Raw genomic sequence first — 25653 nt, 5'->3', positions numbered from 1 at the left:
TTGTTCTTCAGGACACTTCAGACCTTCTCTTAATAAGATTAGCCTGCTTTTTGGAGGGATTGCGGATGCAAGTCTCAGAGCTTTGGAAAGCTTCTTTTAAAGCTGGAAGACATGTTGAGCTCAGTAGCTAGCAGCCTATGTGCTTTGCAGACCAAAAAGCAGGTAATAGAACTTGAAGGATGACTGGTAGGAACACAATGAAGGGACCAAAAAATAGAAAACAGGTATCTGGGTAGATGAGGACTGCTAAAGACCTAATGGCCCTCTCTCCTCAAAGAGGGGGCTTTGGGTAGACCAGTAGCATCGGAAGCTTCTGACAGATGCAAAATCTCATTGTTTTTTTTTTTTTAACATTTTGGCAAACTCCATACTCTTTTCCATAGTGGCTGCACCAGTTTACATTCTCCCCAATGGTGCACAGGGGTTCCCTTTTCTCCATCTCCTCACCAATACTTATTTCTTGTCTTTTTAATGATAGCTATTTCTAACAGGTGTGAGGTAATACCTTATTATTGTTTAGATTTGCATTTTCCTGATAATTTGCATTTCCTGATGTTGAGTATCTTACCATGTGCCTATTGGCCATGTCTTCTTTGGAAATATATCTATTCAAGCCCCCTGTCCATTTTAAAATCTGATTTAAAAAAAAAGTATTGAATTGTATGAGTTGTTAAAATATATTTCAGATATTAGCCCTTTCTCAGGAATATGGTTCGCAAACACTTTTCTTCAGTCCTTTGGTTGCCTGGTCATTTTGCTGATGGTTTCCATTGCTATGTAGACGCCTTTTAGTTGGATGTAGTCCCACTCGCTCACTTTTGCTTTTGTCGCCTTTGCTTTTGAAGTCAGGTCCAAATGATTACTTCCAAGACTAATGTCAAGAGTAGCTTACTACCTACGTTTTCTTCTAGGAGTTTTACAGTTTTGGTCTTCACATTCAAATCTTTCACCCGTCTTGAGTTAATTTTTGTGTATAGTAGAAGATAGTGGTCTACTTTAATTCTTTCATATGTGGACATCCTGTTTTCCCAGAACCATTTATTGAAGAGACTGTCCTTTTCCCATTGTATACGCTTGCCTCCTTCATCATAGATTGATTGACCACACATTCACGGAGTTATTTCTACCATATGATCTAGCAATTCCACTTATGGATATTTATCCAAAGAAAATAAAAACATTAATTTTAAAAGATACATGCACCTCATGTTCACTGCAGCATTATTACAATAGTTAAGATATGGAAGTAGCCTAAGTGCCCATCAATGGATGAATGGATAAAGAAGATGTTGTATACATATACAATGGAATATTACTCAGCAATTAAAAAAAAGAATCTTGCCATTTGTTACATGAATGGACCTTGAAGGCATTATGCTAAGTTAAACAAGTCAGAAAAAGACAAATACCATATGATTTCATTTACAAATATGGAACCTTAAACAAACACATAAATCAAATCAAAACAAACAAAAAAGCCAGAGTCATAGATTCAGAGACAGACTGCTGGTTGCCAGAGGAAGAGGGAGGGGGTATGGGTGAAATAGATGAAGGAGTCAAAAGTTAAAAACATTCAGTTATAAAATAAATAAGTCATGGGATGTAAGATATTGTGGTAACTATTGTTAATAATACTGTATTGCATATTTGGGGTTTCCTGATGGCTCAGATGGTAAAGAATCCTGCTGCACTGTGGGAAACCTGGGTTAGATCCCTGGGTTGGGACTATTTCCCTGGAGAAGGGAACGGCTACCCACTTGAGTATTTTGGCCTGGAGAATTCCATGGACTGTATAGTTAATGGGGTTGCAAAGAGTCAGACATGACTGAATGACTTTCATTTCACATTGCATATGTGAAAGTTGCTAAAAAAGGTATGACCAACCTAGATAGCATATTAAAAAGCAGAGACATTACTTTGCCAACAAAGGTCCGTCTAGTCAAGGTATGGTTTTTCCAGTGGTCATGTATGGATGTGACAGTGGACTGTGAAGAAAGCTGAGTACTGAAGAATTGATGCTTTTGAACTGTGGTGTTGGAGAAGACTCTTGAGAGTCCCTTGGACTGCAAGGAGATCCAACCAGTCCATTCTAAAGGAAATCAGTCCTGGGTGTTCATTGGAAGGACTGATGCTAAAGCTGAAACTCCAATACTTTGGCCACCTCATGCGAAGACTTGACTCATTGGAAAAGACTCTGATGCTGGGAGGGATTGGGGGCAGGAGGAGAAGGGGATGACAGAGGATGAGATGGCTGGATGGCATCACCAACTCGATGGCACATGAGTTTGAGTAAACTCCGAGGGTTGGTGATGGACAGGGAGGCCTGGCATGCTGTGATTCATGGGGTTGCAAAGAGTCAGACACGACTGAGGGACCTAACTAAACTGAAGAAAATAAATCTTAAAAGTTCCCGTCATGGGAATGGAGTTTGGAGAATAGATATCTGTATATGTATGGCTGAGTCCATTTGTGTTCACCTAAAACTATCACAACATTGTTAATTGGCTATCAGTTCAGTTCAGTCACTCAGTCATGTCCAACTCTTTGCAACCCCATGGACTGCAGCACGCCAGGCCTCCCTGTCCATCTCCAACTCCCAGAGTTTACTCAAACTCATGTCTATTGAGTTGGTGATGTCATTCAACCATCTCATCCTCTGTCGTCCCCTTGTCCTCCTGCCCTCAATCTTTCCCAGCATCAGGGTCTTTTCAAATAAGTCAGTTCTTCGCATCTGGTAGCCAAAGTATTGGAGCTTCAGCCTCAACATCAGTCCTTCCATTGAATATTCAGGACTGATTTCCTTTAGGGTGGACTGGTTGGATCTCCGTGCAGTCCAAGGGACTCTCAAGAGTCTTCTCCAACACCACAGTTCAAAAGCATCAGTTCTTCAGTGCTCAGCTTTCTTTATAGTCCAACTCTCACATCCATACATGACTACTAGAAAAACCTTAACTTTGACTAGATGGACCTTTGTTGGCAAAGTAATGTCTCTGCTTTTGAATATGCTATCTAGGTTGGTCATAACTTTCCTTCCAAGGAGTAAGCGTCTTTTAATTTCATGGCTGAAATCACCATCTGCAGTGATTTTGGAGCCCCTCAAAAATAAAATCAGCCACTGTTTCCACTGTTTCCCCATCTATTTGCCATGAAGTGATGGGCCCAGATGCCATGATCTTAGTTTTCTGAATGTTGAGTTTTAAGCCAACTTTTTCACTCTCCTCTTTAACTTTCATCAAGAGGCTCTTTAGTGCTTCTTCACTTTCTGCCATAAGGGTGGTGTCATCTGCCTATCTGAGGTTATTGATATTTCTCCCAGAAATCTTGATTCTAGCTTATGCTTCTTCCAGCCCAGTGTTTCTCATGATGTACTCTGCATAGAAGTTAAATAAGCAGGGTGACAATATACAGCCTTGATGTACTCCTTTTTCCTATTTGGAACCAGTCTGTTATTCAATGTCGAGTTCTAACTGTTGCTTTCTGATCTGCATACAGATTTCTCAAGAGGCAGGTCAGGTGATCTGGTATTCCTATCTCTTTCAGAATTTTCCACAGTTTGTGATCCACACAATCAAAGGCTTTGGCATAGTCAATTAAGCAGAAGTAGATGTTTTCCTGGAACTCTCTTGCTTTTTAGATGATCCAATGGATGTTGGCAATTTGATCCCTGGTTCCTCTGCCTTTTCTAAATCCAGCTTGAACATCTGAAGTTCACAGTTCACGTATTGTTGAAGCCTGGCTTGGAGAATTTTGAGCATTACTTTACTAGCATGTGAGATGAGTGCAATTGTTCAGTAGTTTGAGCATTCTTTGGCCTTGCCTTTCTTTGGGATTGGAATGAAAACTGACCTTTTCTAGTCCTGTGGCCACTGCTGAGTTTTCCAAATTTGCTGACATATTAACTGCAGTACTTTCACAGCATCATCTTTTAGGATTTGAAATAGCTCAACTGGAATTCCATCACCTCCACTAGCTTTGTTTGTAGTGATGCTTCCTAAGGCCCACTTAACTTCACATTCCAGGATGTCTGGCTCTAGGTCAGTGATCACACCAGTGTGATTATCTGGATCGTGAAGATCTTTTTTGTGTAATTCTTCTGTGTATTCTTGCCACTTCTTCTAAATATCTTCTGCTTATATTAAGTCCATACCATTTCTGTCCTTTATTGAGACCATCCTTGCATGAAATGTTCCCTTGGTATCTCTAATTTCCTTGAAGAGATCTCTAGTCTTTCACATTCTATTGTTTTCCTCTATTTCTTTGCACTGATCAGTGAGGAAGGCTTTCTTATCTCTCCTTGCTATTCTTTGGAACTCTGCATTCAGATGCTTATTTTTCCTTTTCTCCTTTGCTTTTCACTTCTCTTCTTTTCATGGCTATTTGTAAGGCCTCCTCAGACAGCCATTTTGCTTTTTTGCATTTCTTTTTCTTGGGGATGGTCTTGATCCCTGTCTCCTGTACAATGTCATGAACGTTTGTTCATAGTTCATCAGTCACTCTCTCTATCAGATCTAACCTCTTGAATCTATTTCTGACTTCCACTGTATAATCGTAAGGGATTTGATTTAGGTCATACCTTAATGGTCTAGTGGTTTTCCCTACTTTCTTCAATTTAAGTCTGAATTTGGCAGTAAGGATTTCATGATCTGAGCCACAGTCAGCTCCTGGTCTTGTTTTTGCTGACTGTATAGAGCTTCTCCACCTTTTGCTGCAAAGAATATAATCAATCTAATTTCAGTGTTGACCATCTGGTGATGTCCATGTGTAGAGTCTTCTCTTGTGTTGTTGGAAGAGAGAGTTTGCTATGATCAATGTGTTCTCTTGGCAAAACTCTATTAGCCTTTGCCCTGCTTCATTCTGTACTCCAAGGCCAAATTTTCCTGTTGCTCTAGGTGTTTCTTGACTTCCTACTTTTGCATTCCAGTCCCCTACAATAAAAATGACATCTATTTTGGTTAGTTCTAGAAGGTCTTGTAGGTCTTCATAGAACCGTTCAACTTCAGCTTCTTCAGCATTACTGGTTGGGGCATAGACTTGGATTACTGTGATATTGAATGGTTTGCCTTGGAAATGAACAGAGATCTGTCATTTTTGACAGAACTGGCTATACCCCAATACAAAATAAAAAGTTTAAAAAACAAAAAAGTTTCCATCATAAGAAAAAAACCTGATAACTATGTATGGTGACAAGCATTAACTACACTTATTGTGGTGAACCGTGTGGGCAGTGTACACAAATACTGAATTATGTCACACATCAGAAACTAATATAATGTTATATGTAAGTTACATGCCAATTTTTTTTTAAAGGAAACAAAAGAATGCAAAATCTTAGGTCCCAGCCCAGACTTCCTAAATAAAATTCTATATTTTAACAGACTCTCTAGGTGACTAGGGATACCAAGGGAGACTTTAAAAAATATTGATGCTTGGGTCTCCCAAGATACTGATTTAATTGGATCACAGTGTGGCCCAGACCTTGGGTTTTTGAGAAAGTTTTTAGGTGATTCTATTAAGAGCTATGTGGTCCACTGGAGAAGGGAATGGCAAACCACTTCCGTATTCTTGCCTTGAGAACCCCATGAAGAGTATGAAAAGGCAAAAGGATAGGATACTGAAAGAGAAACTCCCCAGGTCAGTAGGTGCTCAATATGCTACTGGAGATCAGTGGAGAAATAACTCTAGAAAGAATGAAGGGACAGAGCCAAAGCAAAAAGTATACCCAGCTGTGGATGTGACTGGTGATAGAAGCAAGGTCCGATGCTGTAAAGAGCAATATTGCATAGGAACCTGGAATGTCAGGTCCATGAATCAAGGCAAATTGGAAGTGGCCAAACAAGAGATGGCAAGAGTGAATGTCGACATTCTAGGAATCAGCGAACTGAAATGGACTGGAATGGGTGAATTTAACTCAGATGACCATTATATCTACTACTGCGGGCAGGAATCCCTCAGAAGAAATGGAGTGGCCATCATGGTCAACAAAAGAGTCCGAAATGCAGTACTTGGATGCAATCTCAAAAACGACAGAAGGATCTCTGTTCGTTTCCAAGGCAAACCATTCAATATCACAGTAATCCAAATCTATGCCCCAAGAAGTAACGCTGAAGAAGCTGAAGTTGAACAGTTCTATGAAGACCTACAAGACCTTTTAGAACTAACACCCAAAAAAGATGTCCTTTTCATTATAGGGGACTGGAATGCAAAAGTAGGAAGTCAAGAAACACCTGGGGTAACAGGCAAATTTGGCCTTGGAATATGGAATGAAGCAGGGCAAAGACTAATAGAGTTTTGCCAAGAAAATGCACTGGTCATAACAAACACCCTCTTCCAACAACACAAGAGAAGACTCTATACATGGACATCACCATATGGTCAACACCGAAATCAGATTGATTATATTCTTTTCAGCCAAAGATGGAGAAGCTCTATACAGTCAGCAAAAACAAGACCAGGAGCTGACTGTGGCTCAGACCATGAACTCCTTATTGCCAAATTCAGACTTAAATTGAAGAAAGTAGGGAAAACCACTAGACCATTCAGGTATGACCTAAATCAAATCCCTTATGATTATACAGTGGAAGTGAGAAATAGATTTAAGGGCCTAGATCTGATAGACAGAGTGCCTGATGAACTATGGAATGAGGTTCGTGACATTGTACAGGAGACAGGGATCAAGACCCTCCCCATGGAAAAGAAATGCAAAAAAGCAAAATGGCTGTCTGAGGAGGCCTTACAAATAGCTGTGAAAAGAACAGAAGCAAAAAGCAAAGGAGAAAAGGAAAGATATAAACATCTGAATGCAGAGTTCCAAAGAATAGCAAGAAGAGATAAGAAAGCCTTCTTCAGTGATCAATGCAAAGAAATAGAGGAAAACACAGAATGGGAAAAACTAGGGATCTCTTCAAGAAAATCAGAGAAAAAAAAAAAAAGAAAGAAAATCAGAGATACCAAAGGAACATTTCATGCAAAGATGGGCTTGATAAAGGACAGAAATGGTATGGACCTAACAGAAGCAGAAAACATTAAGAAGAGATGGCAAGAATACACAGAAGAACTGTACAAAATAGATCTTCATGACCCAGATAATCATGATGGTGTGATCACTGACCTAGAGCCAGACATCCTGGAATGTGAAGTCAAGTGGGCCTTAGAAAGCATCACTACAAACAAAGCTAGTGGAGGTGATGGAATTCCAGTTGAGCTATTCCAAATCCTGAAAGATGATGCTGTGAAAGTCCTGCACTCAATATGCCAGCAAATTTGGAAAACTCAGCAGTGGCCACAGGACTGGAAAAGGTCAGTTTTCATTCTAATCCCAAAGAAAGGCAATGCCAAAGAATGCTCAAACTATCACACAATTGCACTCATCTCACACGCTAGTAAAGTAATGCTCAAAATTCTCCAAGCCAGGCTTCAGCAATATGTGAACCGTGAACTTCCTGATGTTCAAGCTGGTTTAAGAAAAGGCAGAGGAACCAGAGATCAAATTGCCAATATCTGCTGGATCATGGAAAAAGCAAGAGAGTTCCAGAAAAGCATGTATTTCTGCTTAATTGACTATGCCAAAGCCTTTGACTGTGTGGATCACAATAAACTGTGGAAAATTCTGAGAGATGGGAATACCAGACCACCTGACCTGCCTCTTGAGAAATCTGTATGCAGGTCAGGAAGCAACAGTTAGAACTGGACATGGAACAACAGACTGGTTCCAAATAGGAAAAGGAGTATGTTAAGGCTGTATATTGTCACCCTGCTTATTTAACTTATATGCAGTGTACATCATGAGAAACGCTGGACTGGAGGAAACACAAGCTAGAATCAAGATTGCCGGGAGAAATATCAATAACCTCAGATATGCAGATGACACCACCCTTATGGCAGAAAGTGAAGAGGAACTAAAAAGCCTCTTGATGAAAGTGCAAGTGGAGAGTGAAAAAGTTGGCTTAAAGCTCAACATTCAGAAAACGAAGATCATGGCATCTGGTCCCATCACTTCATGGGAAATAGATGGGGAAACAGTGGAAACAGTGTCAGACTTTATTTTTTTGGGCTCCAAAATCACTGCAGATGGTGACTGCAGCCATGAAATTAAAAGACGCTTACTCCTTGGAAGGAAAGTTATGACCAACCTAGATAGCATATTCAAAAGCAGAGACATTACTTTGCCAACAAAGGTTCGTCTAGTCAAGGCTATGGTTTTTCCTGTGGTCATGTATGGATGTGCGAGTTGGACTGTGAAGAAGGCTGAATGCCAAAGAATTGATGCTTTTGAACTGTGGTGTTGGAGAAGACTCTTGAAAGTCCCTTGGACTGCAAGGATATCCAACCAGTCCATTCTACAGGAGATCAGCCCTGGGATTTCTTTGGCAGGAATGATGCTAAAGCTGAAACTCCAGTACTTTGGCCACCTCATGCGAAGAGTTGACTCATTGGAAAAGACTCTGATGCTGGGAGGGATTGGGGGCAAGAGGACAAGGGGATGACAAAGGATGAGATGGCTGGATGGCATCACTGACTCGATGGACGTGAGTCTGAGTGAACTCCGGGAGTTGGTGATGGACAGGGAGGCCTGGCGTGCTGCGATTCATGGGGTGGCAAAGAGTCGGACACGACTGAGCGACTGATCTGATCTGATCTGATCTGATTGAGAGCTAAAGTTTAAGAATGCCTGGTATAGAATGGCCTGTCAACATCATTCTTATTGTCAGGAGGAGGTTCCCAGGAAGAGCTTTGGCAATTTGGAAAATAATGATGCCATGATTTTAAAACTGTACACACATAATCCATATGGGATCCTCAATCTATCATATACCTGTGACATCTGTTTTCTGCTCAACAACAAAAGTGGTGTTTTTGAATGCCTCCTACCCATGGAATAACACTGTGCTTACTTTCCTTGGCTTTCAAGACTGAGGAGTTTGATTTTAGCCTACCTTTCCCACTCCATCCCCTTCTACCCCAGCTAACATCAGGTTGTGAGCTTGTATACACAATCCTTCAGGTTGCTGCTTTATTTATAATCATTTCTTGAAAGGGATATTCCCTGAAGATCCTATAGAAGTAAGGTTCCACACTCTCCTCTTCCATTATTCCCCAATGCTGTACATGATTCTCCATTTTTCTTTTAGTAATTCTTCCAAAAATTTTAGTATGTGGCCCAGATATTGCATGGAACATACTAAAACATAAAAAATTATTTGTTGTTTATTTGAAATTCAAATTTGATTGGACATCCTGTATTTTTATGTGTGAAATTTGGCAACCCTAGAGAAAAAGTATGCCAACCCCTGAATTAGTAAGTAAAATGCATCCAAACTGTTCAAGCTCAACAAAATTTTCTGTTTTAAAAATTTTCTGTTTACATTTTGAAGATTCAAGTCTGTAAGGGCAACAAAATACTGAACTGTGTTGTAACAAATAGTGGCCACTTTGTAGCATAGTTTGGCCTCTTTCGGATAATTAGCCATAGTGTTAAAATATATAATCCTATCAAACTTTTCTTATGCCTGGGAGCTATCAGTTTAATTTGTCCCTTGTGCCTTAAAGTCCTCTATAATTGTGTAAAAGGCTGTATCATGAGAGTATACATGGGTGCAATTAAAATCTGCATGCTGATGCAAGCCAGGGTGAGCTTCCTTTCAGCATAACTATAGTTTGGGCCAGCCCCACAGACACAGGGGCTTCTCCAGTGGCTCAGCAATAAAGAATCCACCTGCAATGCAGGAGATGCAGAAGACATGGGTTTGATCCCTGGGTCGGGAAAACCCCCTGAAGGAGGGCATGGCAACTCACTCCAGTATTCTTGCCTGGAAAATTCCATGGACAGAGGAGCCTGGCGGTCTACAGTCCATAGAGTCACAAAGAGTTGGACACATCTGAAGCAACTGAGCACATGAACACAGACAGGGTGGCCACCTGCAGCTATAGAAAAGGTACAGGAGATAGACAGGTAACTGAGTCCCTGCATGCTCTGGGCCTTCCTAGAAATGGAAGGGTAGTCACACGGCCAAGGGTAGGCACTTGGCAGTCTGGAGATGGGCCTATGAAGAAACTGAGTTCGTTCACAGATGTCCTCATTGATAGGGCACTTTCAGGGATAAGAAAACAGGTACTAGAAATAATTTGATGTTCCTATTAAAGATGTTGCATGAATGTTCAATGAAGTAACCAAGTATCATTTAAGTTCAAAGTAGAAGAGGAGGGCAGAGGATGAGATAGTTAGATAGCATCACAGACTCAATAGACATGAGTTTGAGCAAACTCTGGGAAATGGTGAAGGAAAGGAAAGCCTGGCATGCTGTAGTCCATGAGGTCACAAAGAGTCAGACATGACTTAGCGACTGAACAACAACAATAATCATTTGAATGTGTAAAAACATAATCTGTAGGTAAAAGTGTAGTAACTGTAGATCTTCTGGAGCTGCTAGGGGTGGGGAGCAAGTTTGTTTTTATTTGAAAACATACACCCTTTACATCTGGCAATCACTGATTCAGAATCTTGTAGAATTACCTTGATTTCATCTGTTATTCTTATTAATAAAAGCAGTTGTTTGATATATAACTAAGTGCAATTTAATTTTTATGTCTTTATAAGACTGTAAATATATAAATGCATTCTAAAAATTTGAACATAATATATATATGTATATGTAATATATACAGTCTTATACCAATTATGTTAAAGCATGTAAATGTATGTAAAGACAAAAGAGAGGACTTATTCTAAAATGTCAAGAATGGTTAGCTGTGTCCGAGTGGTGAGTTTATGGGTGATCTTTAGTTTCTTCATTGTGCTTTTCTCTATCCCCTTCTTTTGGGGGCCAGAGTGAGGCACTCCGCCCATGGCAAAGGTCATGAGGAAGGAGGCTCGACATACACAAAGGCGGGATCGAGCCTCAGGAGTCCCCCTGGAAATCCTCGAGCATCTACCCCCATAACCAGAGCCTGCCTACTTTACTACTTTGTGCTGCCACCTACACCTCTGACTTTATGGGGGGCTGTCCCCCACCACCTCTTTTGGAGAAGGAGTTAACCTAGAGCTCCAGTTAAAAAAAACTCCTGGGCGTGACAAGAGTGTTTCAACTTACAAACTCCTCTGAAGGTTCTCTAGCCTGCCTGACAGGCTTGTCCGGCCACATGTGATTGCTCACAGCCTCCCAACCGTGAGAGGCATGAGATGCTTTAAACCTTCTAAAAACAGGTTCTTTAGAGAAGTTAGAAAATTATTAGTATAAGTATAGTGGGCTGATTAGAAATTGTATTGGTGAAGGGTTTTTCATTTGTTGAGCCAATGTTTGTTGCTAAGACTCCACATCCCCTGCCCTTACACACATTAATGAATATATAGAAGAAATAAGTATTAACTTTTGATATAAATCACATTAGACCTTAGGCTAAGTAAATTCTTTCCTTAACTAAAACCCACTACATCCTCACCCTATAGGAATGTAACTTTATTTGGGTGGCGTCTGTTTTAAGAATAATCACCCTTGGAGAAAATAGTGTTCTGGTTGACTGACCACTGTCACAAGGAGAGGGTCATAAATTGTCAGCAGGCCCCCTGGCCAGAAGATGATGTAACGCCCCTAAGACCTCTGTATACATTTGTATGAAGCACCTGACTTTGATAAAAGTCAGGACTGCTGACCATGTGTGACTTTTGCATAACATCTCAGTGTGTAAAAACAGACCCTGGAAAATAAAGAATTGGGATCAGTTCCTCGAAATACTGGTCTCCCCATGTCTCTCTCTCTCTCAAACTCTGGCTGAGTCTCCATTTGGAGTGCGGAACCCGCCATGCTTACTAATTATGCCTGGGCTTCTAAGATCCGACCGGGAAGGCCTCAGTGTCTCCTCTCCTTCGGGAGAATGGAAGGACGCCTGCGGCCTGCGTAAGTGGTGCAAACTTCTTGTCTTGAAGTTTTATTGGTCTCCCGCATAAACCAAGCTACTCAGCCTCTTTTCTCCACTGAATTTTCCTACTGAGCTATCCTCATTCTATTACTCTTTACATCTCTAATTAATGTCTATTTGAAGCTATTGTATCCTGATCCTCGCCGAAGCCATCTCCCCTTTGAATACCCTGGATCAGCCGGAGCTGGACCCTGGCACCCTTCTTTAAAAAAATAACGTATTAATTTTATCATCAAAAAAAATAGTAATTTAATGCGTGTCTTTTTCTTTTTTCTGTTTCTTTTCCCCCTACACTCCCACATTGTTAGGCCTTCCCTGGTGGCTTAGATAGTAAAGAATCTGCCTGCAATGCAGGAGACCCAAGTTCTATCCTTGGATTAGGAAGATCCCCTGGGGAAGGCAATAGCAACCCACTCCAGTATTCTTGCCTGGAGAATCCCATGGACATAGGAGCCTGGTGGGCTATAATCCATGGGGTCACAAAGAGTCAGACATGACTGAGCAACTAACAGTTCTACTTCCCATGTTGTTGGCAAGAGAGTAGCTGATAAACCACTTGGAAAACAACTTGGATACACCAGGAGGGCTGAGGATGCCCCTCCCCTGTGACCCAGAGGCTTCACTTTCACAGGTTCATCCTCAACAGAGAACATGCCCGCAAGGGTGTCTGTGGCTTCAACAAGTGTAACACTGTAAGCTGCAGGACTAGAAACGATCTGAAGCCCTCAGTTGCAAATGAACATATTGCAGTAAATACACATAGTAGAATATGTAAAGCCGTAGAACAGAGTAAACAAGAGCTTCTAGTGTCTCCACGAATAAGCCTCAAAACATAACATTGAGCATCACAATGTAAATGTACTTAATGCCATAGAACTATATACTCAATCCGTAAAAAGGTAATTTTTATGTTGTGTATATTTTACCATAATTAAAAAAAAAAACCCAAAACATAACACTGAATCAAAAGGCAAACTGTAGAAATAATATATACAGGATGAAATTTAACTTGTGAGCCCAAACTATGTAATTAGTTATGGGTAGACATATGTTTTTCATAGTACTCAAAATAAACATGGGAATGATAAAGTTCAGGATACTGGTGACTTCTATGGAAGGAAAGAGGGAGGTGGCGTCAGAGTTAGTAATTACACAGCAGGCAACTGGGTCTGGAATGTTTTGTGTGTGTGCACTCAGGGGCCCAGTCTTGTCTGATTCTTTGCAACCCCATGGACTATAGCCCACTGCTATATCCCATGGACAGAGGATTTCCCAGGCAAGCATACTGGAGTGGGTTGCTGTTTCCTCCTTTGGGGGATCTTCCTGACCCAGGGATCGAACCTGCATCTCCTGTGTCTCCTACGTTGGCAGGCAGATTCTTTACCACTGTGTAACCTGGGAAGCCCTCTGGAGTGTTTTATTTCTGTAAGATATCTGAAGCAAATAGAGTGGCAAAATGTCAAGACTGAAGAAGGCTGGCCAGTAGGTATGTGGGTGTTCCTTGTGCTACTCTGTATTTCCATGTACTTGAAGGGTATCGTCATAACAGACGTACAACCTGCGTCAGACCACGCGTCTGCTTTCCCCATCAGGCCAGGACCTTGATAGTGGTCACCTTAGAGACTAGGTGTTTTTGGTGGGGTGGCCAATGGCATAAACTCTAGCTGTGGTATCCATTCTTACTGCTCAGAGCTTAAATAACACACAAGGCAGAATCCAAATGTGTCTCTCTTTTCAAGCCCACACGTTTGCAGATTGCTCTGTTTGTCTAAGTTAACAGCAACGGTAAGTAAAATCCAGTGTTCCCTGGCCTGGAAGATCTCTGCCGTTTGCAGGAAATGCTCTGCCATCTCCTTGTGCTCTGTGCTCTTACAGTTCAGTGACTTTCAAAGTCGTTTACTGTGTGGAACAGCTGCTCCTCTCCTGGCCTGATAGCTAGGAATGGGTGTGCTCTTTCGCTGCAAAAACCGAGGTTCAATTGTGACTTACCTCAGTGGTTGGGGCTGACTCAGATTCTCTGGGTTCAAATCCTGGCTCTCACATGCAGCTTGCTTTTGAATTATTTTGGGTGCTATAGCAATAAAAAGAGATTTCCTAGGTAGCTCAGCTGGTAAAGAATCCGCCTGCAATTCAGGAGACCCCAGTTTGATTCCTGGGTCAAGAAGTTCCCCTGTAGAAGGGATAGGCTACCCACTCTAGTATTCTTGGGTTTCCCTGGTGGCTCAGGCAGTAAAGAATCCACCTGCAATTTGGGAGACCTGGGTTTGATCCCTGGGTTGGGAAGATACCCTGGAGGAGGGATGGCAACCCACTTCTGTATTCTTGCTTGGAGAAACCCCACGGACAGAGGAGCCTGGTGGGCTACAGTCCACGGGGTTGCAAAGAGTCAGATGTGACTGAGTGACAAGGCACAGCACACAGAACATAGCAGTAAAAAGGAGATTAAATAATACAGTGAGTTAAAGTACTTCACCACAGCAGCCACCTAATAAGCCCTCAGCAAACCTTCTCATTTATTCTCATGGTCATAGTTACTGATCCTCTCTGGCCCTCAGTTCCAATGGTACCCTTAGCATCAAAGGTAGTTTTATGATTGCCAATCAATTTGCTGTCCCTCCTAACAAAAATGGTGACTAGGAAAGAGTTAAAAACACTGACTGATGTGAAATTCTGCCCCCTCAGAAAAACTATCCCTTGGGGGTCTCTAAAATGTTGTGTTCTTTAGGTAAATAATTGGCTTATGAGTTTGTTAATGCTCTATGGGGCTTTTTGAGGCAGGCATTGTGTCTTTTTCTTTCTAGTCACCAACCCTGGCTGGGCTCCTGGATGTTTGATGAATGAATGAATGACTATGGTCAATAGCATGTCAGCTCTCTTAATGTTAGACATTCTGGGTATTGTGTACTTTTGATATATTTAGATCTTGTATTGACGAAATCCCTTATTTCTATATGGATGGGCCTAAGAGGGCATCTCATTAAAACCTTGGTTTTCAATCTGTATATTTTTTTCTGTGTTTTTTTTTTTTTTTCTTTTCTGGATTATGAGTCTTTGAGTTCTTCAGAAGAAAATTACTCTATGTAATCTAGGGGTTAACTACTGATGATTTTTCATGTTTCTGTCTTATTAATTAATCTGGAAAATACTTCTATCCAATTTACCCTGATAATCCAAGGACATGAGTTTTTATTTCCAAATATTCCCTCTCTGAGGGGGTGTTAATTAATGAGGAAAGTGTGGGCAACTGGCTCTCCTTTGTCTTTATTCCCAGGTACCTTCAAACAAGGGCTAGTGGTGCTAGTGATGAAGAACCCAACTGCTAATGCAGGAGACCTGGGTTAGATCTCTGGGTTGGGAAGATCCCCTGGAGAAGCACATGGTAACCCACTCCAGTATTCTTGCCTGGAGAATCCCATGGACAGAGGAGCCGGGAAGGCTATAGTCCACAGGGTCATAAAGAGTCAGGCACAACTGAAGCGACTGAGCATGCACGCCCGCATCGTTGAACAAAGAGAAATCAAGATCCTTTTCTATTACCCTTGAATTAAGAGCAATTTATCAACTCATAATTCAGAAAGTTATCTTTTTAATTCCTAGATGATTATATTTTTACTAAAAGCATAAAGTTGGAATATCCCATTACAGGATGGGGTTGATAGATAAAGAACAATGTTTTAGACCAGTCACTGAAATTAGCCATGTTACAATTAGCTGTACTTGATCTGTGTGTAAATCATTGGAATTTGTGGTGATCCCCCCACCTCCAGGTACAGAGTCATTGACTGCCAAAGCTGGAGGTCATCTGGTCCAGTGTTTTTATTTAATTAAAAACTGAGGCTAGTGATATAGGGATTCATTGGAGTAAATTTGTTTTGATTTTTTTCAGCAGAGGATGTTATAAAACCAAACAATGATAGAACAGGCTGCTGCTTCTGCTGCTGCTGCTAAGTCACTTTAGTCGTGTCCGACTCTGTGCGACCCCATAGACGGCAGCCACCAGGCTCTCCCATCCCTGGGATTCTCCAGGCAAGAACACTGGAGTGGGTTGCCATTTCCTTCTCCAGTGCATGAAAGTGAAAAGTGAAAGTGAAGTCGCTCAGTCGTGTCCGAGGCTAACAAATGGCAAAGGGTCAATTTTTGTTTTATCTCCCTCCCTAATTTCTCTGCCTCCTTTAAAGTCCCTTACTGTGGTGAAACACTCAAAAGATGAGGAAAAAGAAGAAAGAAAGAGTGAAATTAAAACTGGGTTTTTGGTTCCTGAAAAACTGAAGCTTGCCAGTCCAGGTTCGATGCACGATACTGGATGCTTGGGGCTAGTGCACTGGGACGACCCAGAGGGATGGTATGGGGAGGGAGGAGGGTGGAGGGTTCAGGATGGGGAACACATGTATACCTGTGGCAGATTCATTTTGATATTTGGCAAAACTAATACAATTATGTAAAGTTTAAAAATTAAATTAAATTAAAAAAAAACCCAGAAGCCATACTTCTGAAATATCAGGCTCATAGCATACTGCAGCACCTTTCATCTTGTTTTAAGATTAATGACTATCAAGCGGTTAATCATTCAGGGGGTTTCCTTTCACAGACTAGTAAGAAAGCTGGGGGGATGGGGTGGGGCTTCCCAGGTGGTACTAATGGTAAAGAACCCACCCACCAATGCAAGAGATTTAAGACACTCGAGTTCAATTCCTGGGTCAGAAAGATCCCCTGGAGAAGAAAATGGCAACCCACTCCACTGTTCTTGCCTGGAGAATCTCATGGACAGAGCAGCCTGGTGGGCTACAGTCCATGGAATCACAAAGAGTCAGACACAACTGAAGTGACTTAGCACACATGCAAGAAGGCTCTGGAGCTTATTCTACAAGGTGGTCCCAAGACTGACAGCAGAGTGTTCCTTCCCCTCTCTGGTACCACCTGGATCCAAAGTGGAAGGATGGAGAAAGAATAGCCAGAGCCGCAGATCACCATAGTGATGGGTCAGGCACTCCTACCTGCTCTTGTACATGGGTTCCCTTGACCTTGACAGACATTTGTCACACAAAACGTCACATTCCTATTTAGAAATTTTGACCCTATTTGAGATAAGATGAAGTGCTTGCATTGCAGTTTTTTTTTTTTGGAAAAAAATTCATTCAACAAATATTTACTGAGAATCTACTTTGTATTGAGAAATTGGCCTAAACAGAAAGATGGGTAAGATCCACTCTGCTCTTTACAGAGTTAATTATAGATGGCTTTTTTACCTGCAGAGGGAAGGGCCTCTTGGTGGTAAAACAACCTGTTTGGGTCCCTGTCCTCCTGCTTTAGACACATCATGTGTGTTTAGTCATTCAGTCGTGTCCAGCTGTTTGCCACCCCATGGTGGCAGGCTCCTCCGTCCATGGGATTCTCTATGCGAGAATACTGCAGTGGGTTGCCATTTCCTCCTCCAGGGAATCTTCCTGACCCAGGGATCAAACCCACATCTCCTGCATTGCAGGTGGATTGCTTACTGCTGAGCCACTGGGGAGACCCCTTTAAACACATCACTCTGTCCTAATAACCACAAGGACGTCAATTAGTGGTCTCAGATATTAGTGGGTAAACTGAAAGCTTCTTTTACCAATACATCTTGTTTACTTTCTAAGTGCTTTTTCAACATTACATCATAAATACCAGGTCATATAGTTATATATAATAACAATTAGCACTATAAAACTCATCTTCTCCAGCCAGAGGTAGATGTTTTGAAAGACAATGAGTCTTGCAAATAATTCCACGTGATTAATAACAGGATTTGACAATGTGGTCAAAAATGCTAATTTAATTGCTTTTCTCTCAATATCTCATTAGGAAGGAAAGACTAGTCAAATTAGGTAGTTGGAGTTTAGTAGCCTGATGCTAAATTGATGTAAATTAACAGTAAATATTTGAAAACAACAGAGGTGATAAAAAAAATTTTTTTTAAAGCTTGAGTAATTGAATCCTGATTCAAAATGGTATTTAGCAGTAGAATGTAATATACTACCTACTGCTCAGTCTGTTATCTATCATTATCTTTTGAACCCTGTAATTGGACAAAGAGGAAACTATTCATAATAATAAGTTTGTTCTAAATCATCTGTTTGCTGGAGTCTGGGTGCACACTGCAGTCATACTGATCTGAAGACAAAACTGCTTACTTTACCTTCCCACTGTTTGCTCATCACTGTTCCCACAAAGTGCAGTGGTACTACACACCTGGGCAGTCCAAAGCACCTTACGCAAATCATCGAAAAAACAGCCATTTTTTCCCCTGCGTTCCATGAATAGGCAACACAAATCTTTATTTTCTGCAAGACGGGTGCCACTGAACCTGACCCAGCCCCTTCCTGGGATGTATGTGCACACAACTATGCTGAACACAACAAGGGCAAACAGATTGCCTCCCGGAATTTTCATTAGATCCAACCACTTAGCTCTTTTATTTATCCTATCTCTGGTTTAATTTTTCCGTGATTCACAGCTATCCAAACATCAGGTCATGCAGGGCTCCTGCACACATAGGGCTCCTTCTAAGAGATTTAAATGGAAAGGCAACCCAAGTCATTATTAGTCTATTTTCAGTATTCATTATCAATAAAACAAGAGATCAGCATTTTCATGCTGTGTGAAGCCTTCAGGGAAGTGCAGGGTTGCTGTCATTATCTTTAGATCAGGCTGCAGCCTACTACCTGAAGAGGAAATGATGAGTCCATCAAAATAAAAACAAAATAATGAAAGGGTTAGAGTCACAGAATGGGCTGCTGACTGTCCCCTGCATGGCTCCCTGAAAATGTCCCTCTGAATTTAGTGGAGCCTAGATGGTAAAAACCACAGATCACAATGGAACATAAATTCACCTCGTAATGAGATTAGTAGGCAGGCAAAATAAACGTCCTGCTGTTATATTAGAGGCAGGCTGTAATCTGGTGTTTTCTTTGGAAATGATCATTTCCTTTGCAACTGGGGAATGGTGGATGCAACCTGTTTAAATCCAACAGATTCTGTTTTGCCACCGTTATTTTTCATCTTGCTGTGTCTTTTTAATGGCAATCTTGAGGAGGCATTTAAATGAGTTCTGAGTCTTAAAGACTATTACCAAAGTGAGTTATGGGGGTCTGTGCTCATGATTATCAATTGTGTTTCCCAGATCCCCCTTTTAAGAACATAGTGCAACTCCCCCTCCTCTTTCTAAACAGAAGCTCAACTTTGGGAAAAGTGTGGTGACCCCCAGAGTCCTCCCACTCTAGCTTTAGGAATCAAAGGTAGAATAGACTCACTATTGTATTTGGAGTTTAAAAAAAAAACAAACTTTTACCGCAACTTTACTACCTAAAACCACTGGAAACAAGTATCGCATACTAAAAAGCCTTAAGAAAATGCCCAGATCAGGTGAACCCACATAGTCTTTGAGTAGAACAAAGCCCTCGAGTATGTAGCTTGATTGCAAGGGACTTCCTTGGTTTTCAGCAGAAGGCAGTCTCACCTGGTGTACAAAGCCCTCCTCTCATTAAAAATGCAAGATAGGATCTCCTCGTGGATCCTTTCTACAGAACCTGGTGGAAGTTGGCTGCATCATCCTTAGCAGTGAGTGGCATTTAATCAAAGCCTCTGTGAAATAATCTCAGCATTTCCTGAGCTCTGTGAAGTTATCAAGCAAGTTCAGAGGTCCTTTCAAAGGAATGGGAGATCAGACTTTGAATTTAGGAGTATTTGAAGCTTCTGCATAGAAGGTACAAGCAATGTACCGGACACCTATTTTCTCTACTTGTTCTAGGACTCAGACTAAAGATGTTCCTACTTCTCTGTCAAACTGTGCATTAGGAATAAATCATTTGCTAATACCCCAATGCATAGCATTTTGGCATATCGTTTTTCTAAGCCTGGAAAGAGACCACAGAAAACATTTGCATTTTCTAGTATGTGTTTTAGTGAAACAATTCCTTTTCTGCCATTGGTGTTTCCATTCAAAAATTTGAACTGCAAATCCAGATACTTTAAAGGAGAAATTATTTTGGGGCCCAGTTTAACAAGCTTTTTCTTTCGACTTTTCATGTCTCAATAGTTTAACTTATATCTCTCCATTTGTGTATTTTCTATACATTGAATTTGCAAATGTCAGAGAGTTTAAGTCAATTCTCCTCCCATTCTCATAATTTTCCCTGCCTTCTGTTAACTCTTTCCTCATCAGATGAAAAGTTCAAGGAAAGATAGGTTGATTTTCCATTAGATAGGTAATTCTATTTAACTAGGCTAACTCGTACTGTCTTCCAACTTTTCATTTCCTTAATTCTCTCTTCCTCTTCCCATCGTATCTGTCCCCCACTCCTTGCTGTACCTCTGTGTTTATAATTTAAATTGCAAACAGTATCTGAATCCACTTTGCCAGTGTCCAGTATATCTGGTATGTGTTAATAATTATCTAATGGTCTCCCATGTATTAAACTCAGAGTTAAAGTTTCATGTCAAATAATCTCCCTGAAGGAATTTCCCAAATTATGTTTGCTTACCTCATACAAGTGAACTTGTTCTTGGGTTACAGCAAAGATCAGTAACACGTTATTTTGCACCAGTTTATCAATGAGTTGTCCAATTGTTGGATATTCCTAAAATTTAACACATAGATTTTAAGTATCTTCTTAACAAAAGTATATGAAATAAAGGGATATTTCTTTCAGAAGTATCTTACTGAGTTTGGCATTTCAGTTCTCACAGGCATTTTTGTGTTTATCATGCCAAGTAAACAAGTACACAATTAGCATTACTTTCTTAATTGGCTTAGTAATTGTTTCCCAGATCTTGTAAGTCCATTTAATTCCTTAGAGTCAGTGCCTGTCAATGTGGAGTATTATGCTCTGTCACTTCCAAGGAGATCACTAAATTTATTTAAAGACTTTAGTGTGTCATCTTTTCAAGGGTAGAGATGCATGTCTTCTCTAAGTGCCACTTGCCAGCAGGCTCACATTGTTGGGGAGGTTAGAACTGAGGGAGGAGCTGTTAGACTATGATGAATGTGACCAGCGTGACTCCTGCGGCTCTGACTGGAATTGGATGGGGCGGGATGAGGGTTGAGCAAGGGCGAGCCTGCGGAGGAAGGACGCACTGCAATTCCTAAACCCCTCTGACTTGAGATGTTCCTGTGCACTTCTCTGGTTTGTTCTTTTTGATGTCACAGACTGGTTTTATGGGATGCTGCAATTATTTTTACAGGACAATTGAAAGCACATTGTACTCAGTTTACTTCTATTTCGTTGAGGCATTCATTCCTGAGTGATATGAGCGGTTTAAAAAATAAAGTCATTCATTATCATATTGGCAGATGACCTTTACTTTCCAAGACTAGAAAACATGAAGCCCATTTGCCTGGCCTGACTCCAAATGTAGATAATATACAAAAGGGAAACTCACATTAGAGAGTGGTCTGCAAACAAGTCAACTAAGAATACTGTGTCGGTTATGACTGTAGACAGCTCAAGTACAGGAACACTGACAAATAGGCCTTCTTATACGTGAATGTGCTTGCTGCATATATTCTCAGCACTTCAGGAATATTTTTCTAATGTGTTTTTCATTCAAGTTGAGAGAAAAGTATAATTTTGCCTAAGATACTCAGGTCAATTACCTAACTGCAGATCTGGCTGTGTAATGCATACTTTCTATCCCATTTGGATTTTTTTTATTACAGGATATCAGTAGAATCCAGATAGTATAAAGCTTCCTGAGTCTGACATTCTCAGCCTCCTCTGAGTTTCAATTGCCCAAACATTAAGTATCCTTCACCCTTAAGCCTGAATTCTTCTGGTGCTGGTTTCTCCTTATCTCCATATATTCTTCCACCATCCAACCACTGTGCCTGTGTAGCCAGGATGGCACCATGTAGCCCTCCATAGGCAGGTGAATATGATTTTCTATTTGGTCCAGATATGCTGGTTTAACTCCCACAAATACATTGTAAGTTCCTCAAGGCCTGGGATCATGTCTTGTTATTTTGAGGCCCCAGGAGGCTGGCCCAGCGTTGAGTGCATAGGAGGTGCTCCAAGGCCCTGGGGACTATGTTACAGGCAAGGAACTAGCCCACGGCTCTGTGCATTGTAGCAGCTTACTCAGCAAGAATGACTTGAACAGGTATTAGAGGAGAAGGTCATATCAGGTAACAGTCACTATTTGCTTCTGTGATCCTGTGTTTTCTGAGATGTCTATTATGGGGCATTTGAATATTTGCAAGAAAAAAGTAACAAGAAAAATACCCATTTCTCAGTTTCTTCCCCCTCTTTGGCCAAAATACAAAAATGTGGCTACCCTCACTGACCTTATAATATGGAAGGACAACCTATATGATTAAAACATATATAAATTTGACGAATGCTACTGATCAAAATTTGGGCTTCCCTGGTGACTCAGATGGTAAAGAAACTGCCTCAAATGTGGGAGACCTGGTTCAATCCCTGAGTTGGGAAGTCCCCTGGAGGGAGGGCATAGCAACCCACCCAGTATTCTTGCTTGGAGAATCCCCATGGACAGAGGAGCCTGGTGGGCTACAGTCCATGCTGTCGAAAAGAGTTGGACACGACTGAGACTAAGCACATTGATCAAAAGTTAGGTAGAAACATCCATGTTGAAGTTTAGAGATTTAGGTCAAGAAACGGTAGCAGGTAATTTATGAACCATTCAGTTAAGTTCAGTTCAATCTCTCAGTCATGTCCGACTCTTTGCGACCCCATGAACCGCAGCACACCAGGCCTCCCTGTCCATCACCAACTCCCGGAATTTACACAAACTCATGTCCATTGAGTCGGTGATGCCATCCCACCGTCTCATCCTCTGTCGTCCCCTTCTCCTCCTGCCCTCAATCTTTCCCAGCATCAGGGTCTTTTCCAATGAGTCAGCTCTTCGCATCAGGTGGCCAAAGTACTGGAGTTTCAGCTTCAACATCAGTCCTTCCAATGAACACCCAGAACTGATCTCCTTTAGGATGGACTGGTTGGATCTCCTTGCAGTCCAAGGGACTCTCAAGAGTCTTCTCCAACACCACAGTTCAAAAGCATCAATTCTTCAGTGCTCAGCTTTCTTTATAGTCCAACTCTCACATCCATACATGACTACTGGAAAAACCATAGCCTTGACTAGATAGACCTTTGTTGGCAAAGTAATGTCTCTGCTTTTAAATATGCTCTAGGTTGGTCATAACTTTCCTTCCAAGGAGTAAGCATCTTTTAATTTCATGGCTGAAGTCATGAAATTAATTTCATCCGCAGTGATTTTGGAGCCCAAAAAAATAAAGTCAGCCACTGTTTCCACTGTTTCCCCTTTTATTTGCCATGAAGTGATGGGACTGGATGCCATGATCTTCGTTTTCTGAATATTGAGCTTTAAGCCAAATGAACCATCAGATTTTAAAAAACTAATTGCTGATACTATAGTAAGCATTTCTATATGCTATCTCACTAAAAGTTTTTTAGAAAATGGTTTTTCCAACCTGATATTAAAATTCTGCATTCTCTTTCCTTTTTCTTTCTATGTCCTACATACACCTCTGTAGCACTGTCATTTTAAGTAGTCACTTAAATTCTCTGTACCATTTCATACCAAGTATTAAATGGGGATAGTATGACCTTTTCCAGGTTACTACTCCATAATTCAATTGTATTTTAGCATGTTCCAAGCACTGTGCTGTCAGGAAATAGGGATAGTAAACCAGTTTTGGCACTGAGGATGCATGCTAAAGGCAGATACCAGCAAACACATTTCCATCTAGTGATGGCCAAGAAGCCCTCTGTGTACAAGACCTTGGGAGAGATAATTGCTTTGGTGCCCAGCAGAAGTCAAACAAGGACCTCCCCCTTCCCCAGAGAAGTCATGATGGAGCTGGGTTTTAACAGATCAGTAAGAGTTTCTCAGCAGCCTTGGGGGAAAGGGCATTTCAGACAGAGGGAATAACATGTGCAGCAGCATGGCAGCCTCATGGTCTGTTCAAGGGAAGCAATTAGACACACAGGGTTCTGGTGAGGATCAAATCAGATCATATACATCAAAAGAGCTCTGAAATTTTTACCTTGTTTTGCAAAAGTCAAGTTTTTTTTTTAATGTCACCAGCATTTTTTTTAATTATAAAAATAAGCCAAATTTAATAAGTACTGGTCAAGCAGCACCTGATTAGTGATCTCCCAAGGGGCCCAGGGTCCATGAAAACATGGAATTATTGAGGGAACATGACTCTGGGACCATCACTCCTAGGGTTAGGCTGAGTCTTCCTTTCTAGGGCTGTGGTTCAAACAGAATGAACTGACTGTATTGCATTTTGCTGCCCTCTGGCTCTTTGAAAAATTAGGGAGGTTCTGGGATCTTTTGTAGTATAGCAAATCTGAACTTATCACATATCCCCACTGCCCTCCTGTGCTCCTATGGGAACCTCTAAAGGCGAGGAGGATTGAGAAAGGCCGATCTGTTAACCTCAAATCAGAAAAGGCACACTTCTTCTACTAAGTGTGGGTTATTCTGCTGTGTGTTACAGCAATTGCTGCTTCATTTGCCTACTTGTAGCCCTGAAAACAGTGTATGTAGAGTGTAGGTTACATACCAAGATTGTTGACATGGAGTATTCATTCTTGCTGTCCAAGTGACAGAGCCCATCGTTAGGAATGACGATGCCTGCCAGTTTGCTGTCCATTCCAAAATGAGAGTCCGCGTCACTCACAAAGACCAGGAGATGGAGGGAATCATTCCGCCAGCCAATTTTTTCCTACAATGATAAAGAAGCATTTGGCTTGTATGGAAAAGAGGCAGGCATTTATTGAGAGTGAATCACTTATGCTTGGACACATTCAGATTATCAAAAAATATATTGCTAGTCAGTCTATTTTAGACTTTTTCATCTATTGTGAGTTGGTAATATTAATGTATTAAAAATGAAATTATGTGACATTTGTTTTATCCTGGATTACATTTTCAGATGATTTATGCTTCAGAAAAAAATGGTTTCACTACAATCAGTATCCAGTTGATCTTGATTTTTACAAAGTTAATTATTTTTACTGTCCAGCTTTTAATTTACCAGAAAAATGAGAGAAGGGAGTGAGGGAGGTTGTAGATTATCCAAAATCCAAGCTGAAGCAAAACTAGTTAAGAATGCAATACAGAATGGACTTGAAGTAAGCCTATTTTACTAAGATTTCACCCAACCTGTAGGCACATTTCTCTGAAAAAGAAATATTTCTCTTTCTGAGTAAAAAAGACATATTTCTCTTTTTACTGTTACCATCCAAAAATTATCAGCATAATACAAGGATAAGAATTGCTTATCAAAGTACGACTGCAGAGTACTGCTAACTGCTAATTAAGATGGTCTGTTGTCTGTTTCTTCATATAGCTCTCCCCTTTAATTAAGATTTGTCCAGGAACTAGTCAGCTTCTCTGGTGTCTCAGCAGTAAAGAATCAGCCTGCAATGCAGGAGATGCAGGTTCGATCCCTGGGTCAGGAAGATCCCCCGGAGGAGAAAGTGGCACCCCACTCCAGTGTTCTTGCCTGGAGAATCTCATGGACAGAGGAGCCTGGTGGGCTACAGTCCATGGGGGTCACAAGAGTCAGACACGACTTAGTAACTAAACTACAGCACCACCATTATGCCAGAAACTAGTAGGACAAACTTCATTGCAGTTATCCCCTCGTACCTTATCTTTTTCCTTCCTTCCCTAATTCCTTGGCCCTCCTATGTTCTGGGACCCTCAGTCCTATCTGTT

The 25653-nt window shown here is 41.1% G+C and overlaps 1 protein-coding gene across 9 annotated transcripts in view; it reads right to left on the bottom strand.

The window, feature by feature from the left end:
* Positions 1–25653, bottom strand: part of ITGB6 (integrin subunit beta 6) — a 152090-nt gene that overhangs the window by 52250 nt on the left and 74187 nt on the right. For all 9 annotated transcript variants that reach the window (XM_019971993.2, XM_019971971.2, XM_070799310.1 and 6 more), the window contains 2 exons: positions 24494–24655; positions 20427–20522 (listed from right to left, as the gene is read on the bottom strand). In XM_019971993.2, coding sequence (XP_019827552.2) covers positions 20427–20522; positions 24494–24655 — 258 coding nt within the window. The remainder of the gene's footprint in view (positions 1–20426; positions 20523–24493; positions 24656–25653) is intronic.

Source organism: Bos indicus, chromosome 2 (genome assembly GCF_029378745.1).
Source record: "Bos indicus isolate NIAB-ARS_2022 breed Sahiwal x Tharparkar chromosome 2, NIAB-ARS_B.indTharparkar_mat_pri_1.0, whole genome shotgun sequence".
Lineage (NCBI taxonomy): Eukaryota > Metazoa > Chordata > Mammalia > Artiodactyla > Bovidae > Bos > Bos indicus.
This window is presented reverse-complemented; position numbering and strand designations above follow the sequence as displayed.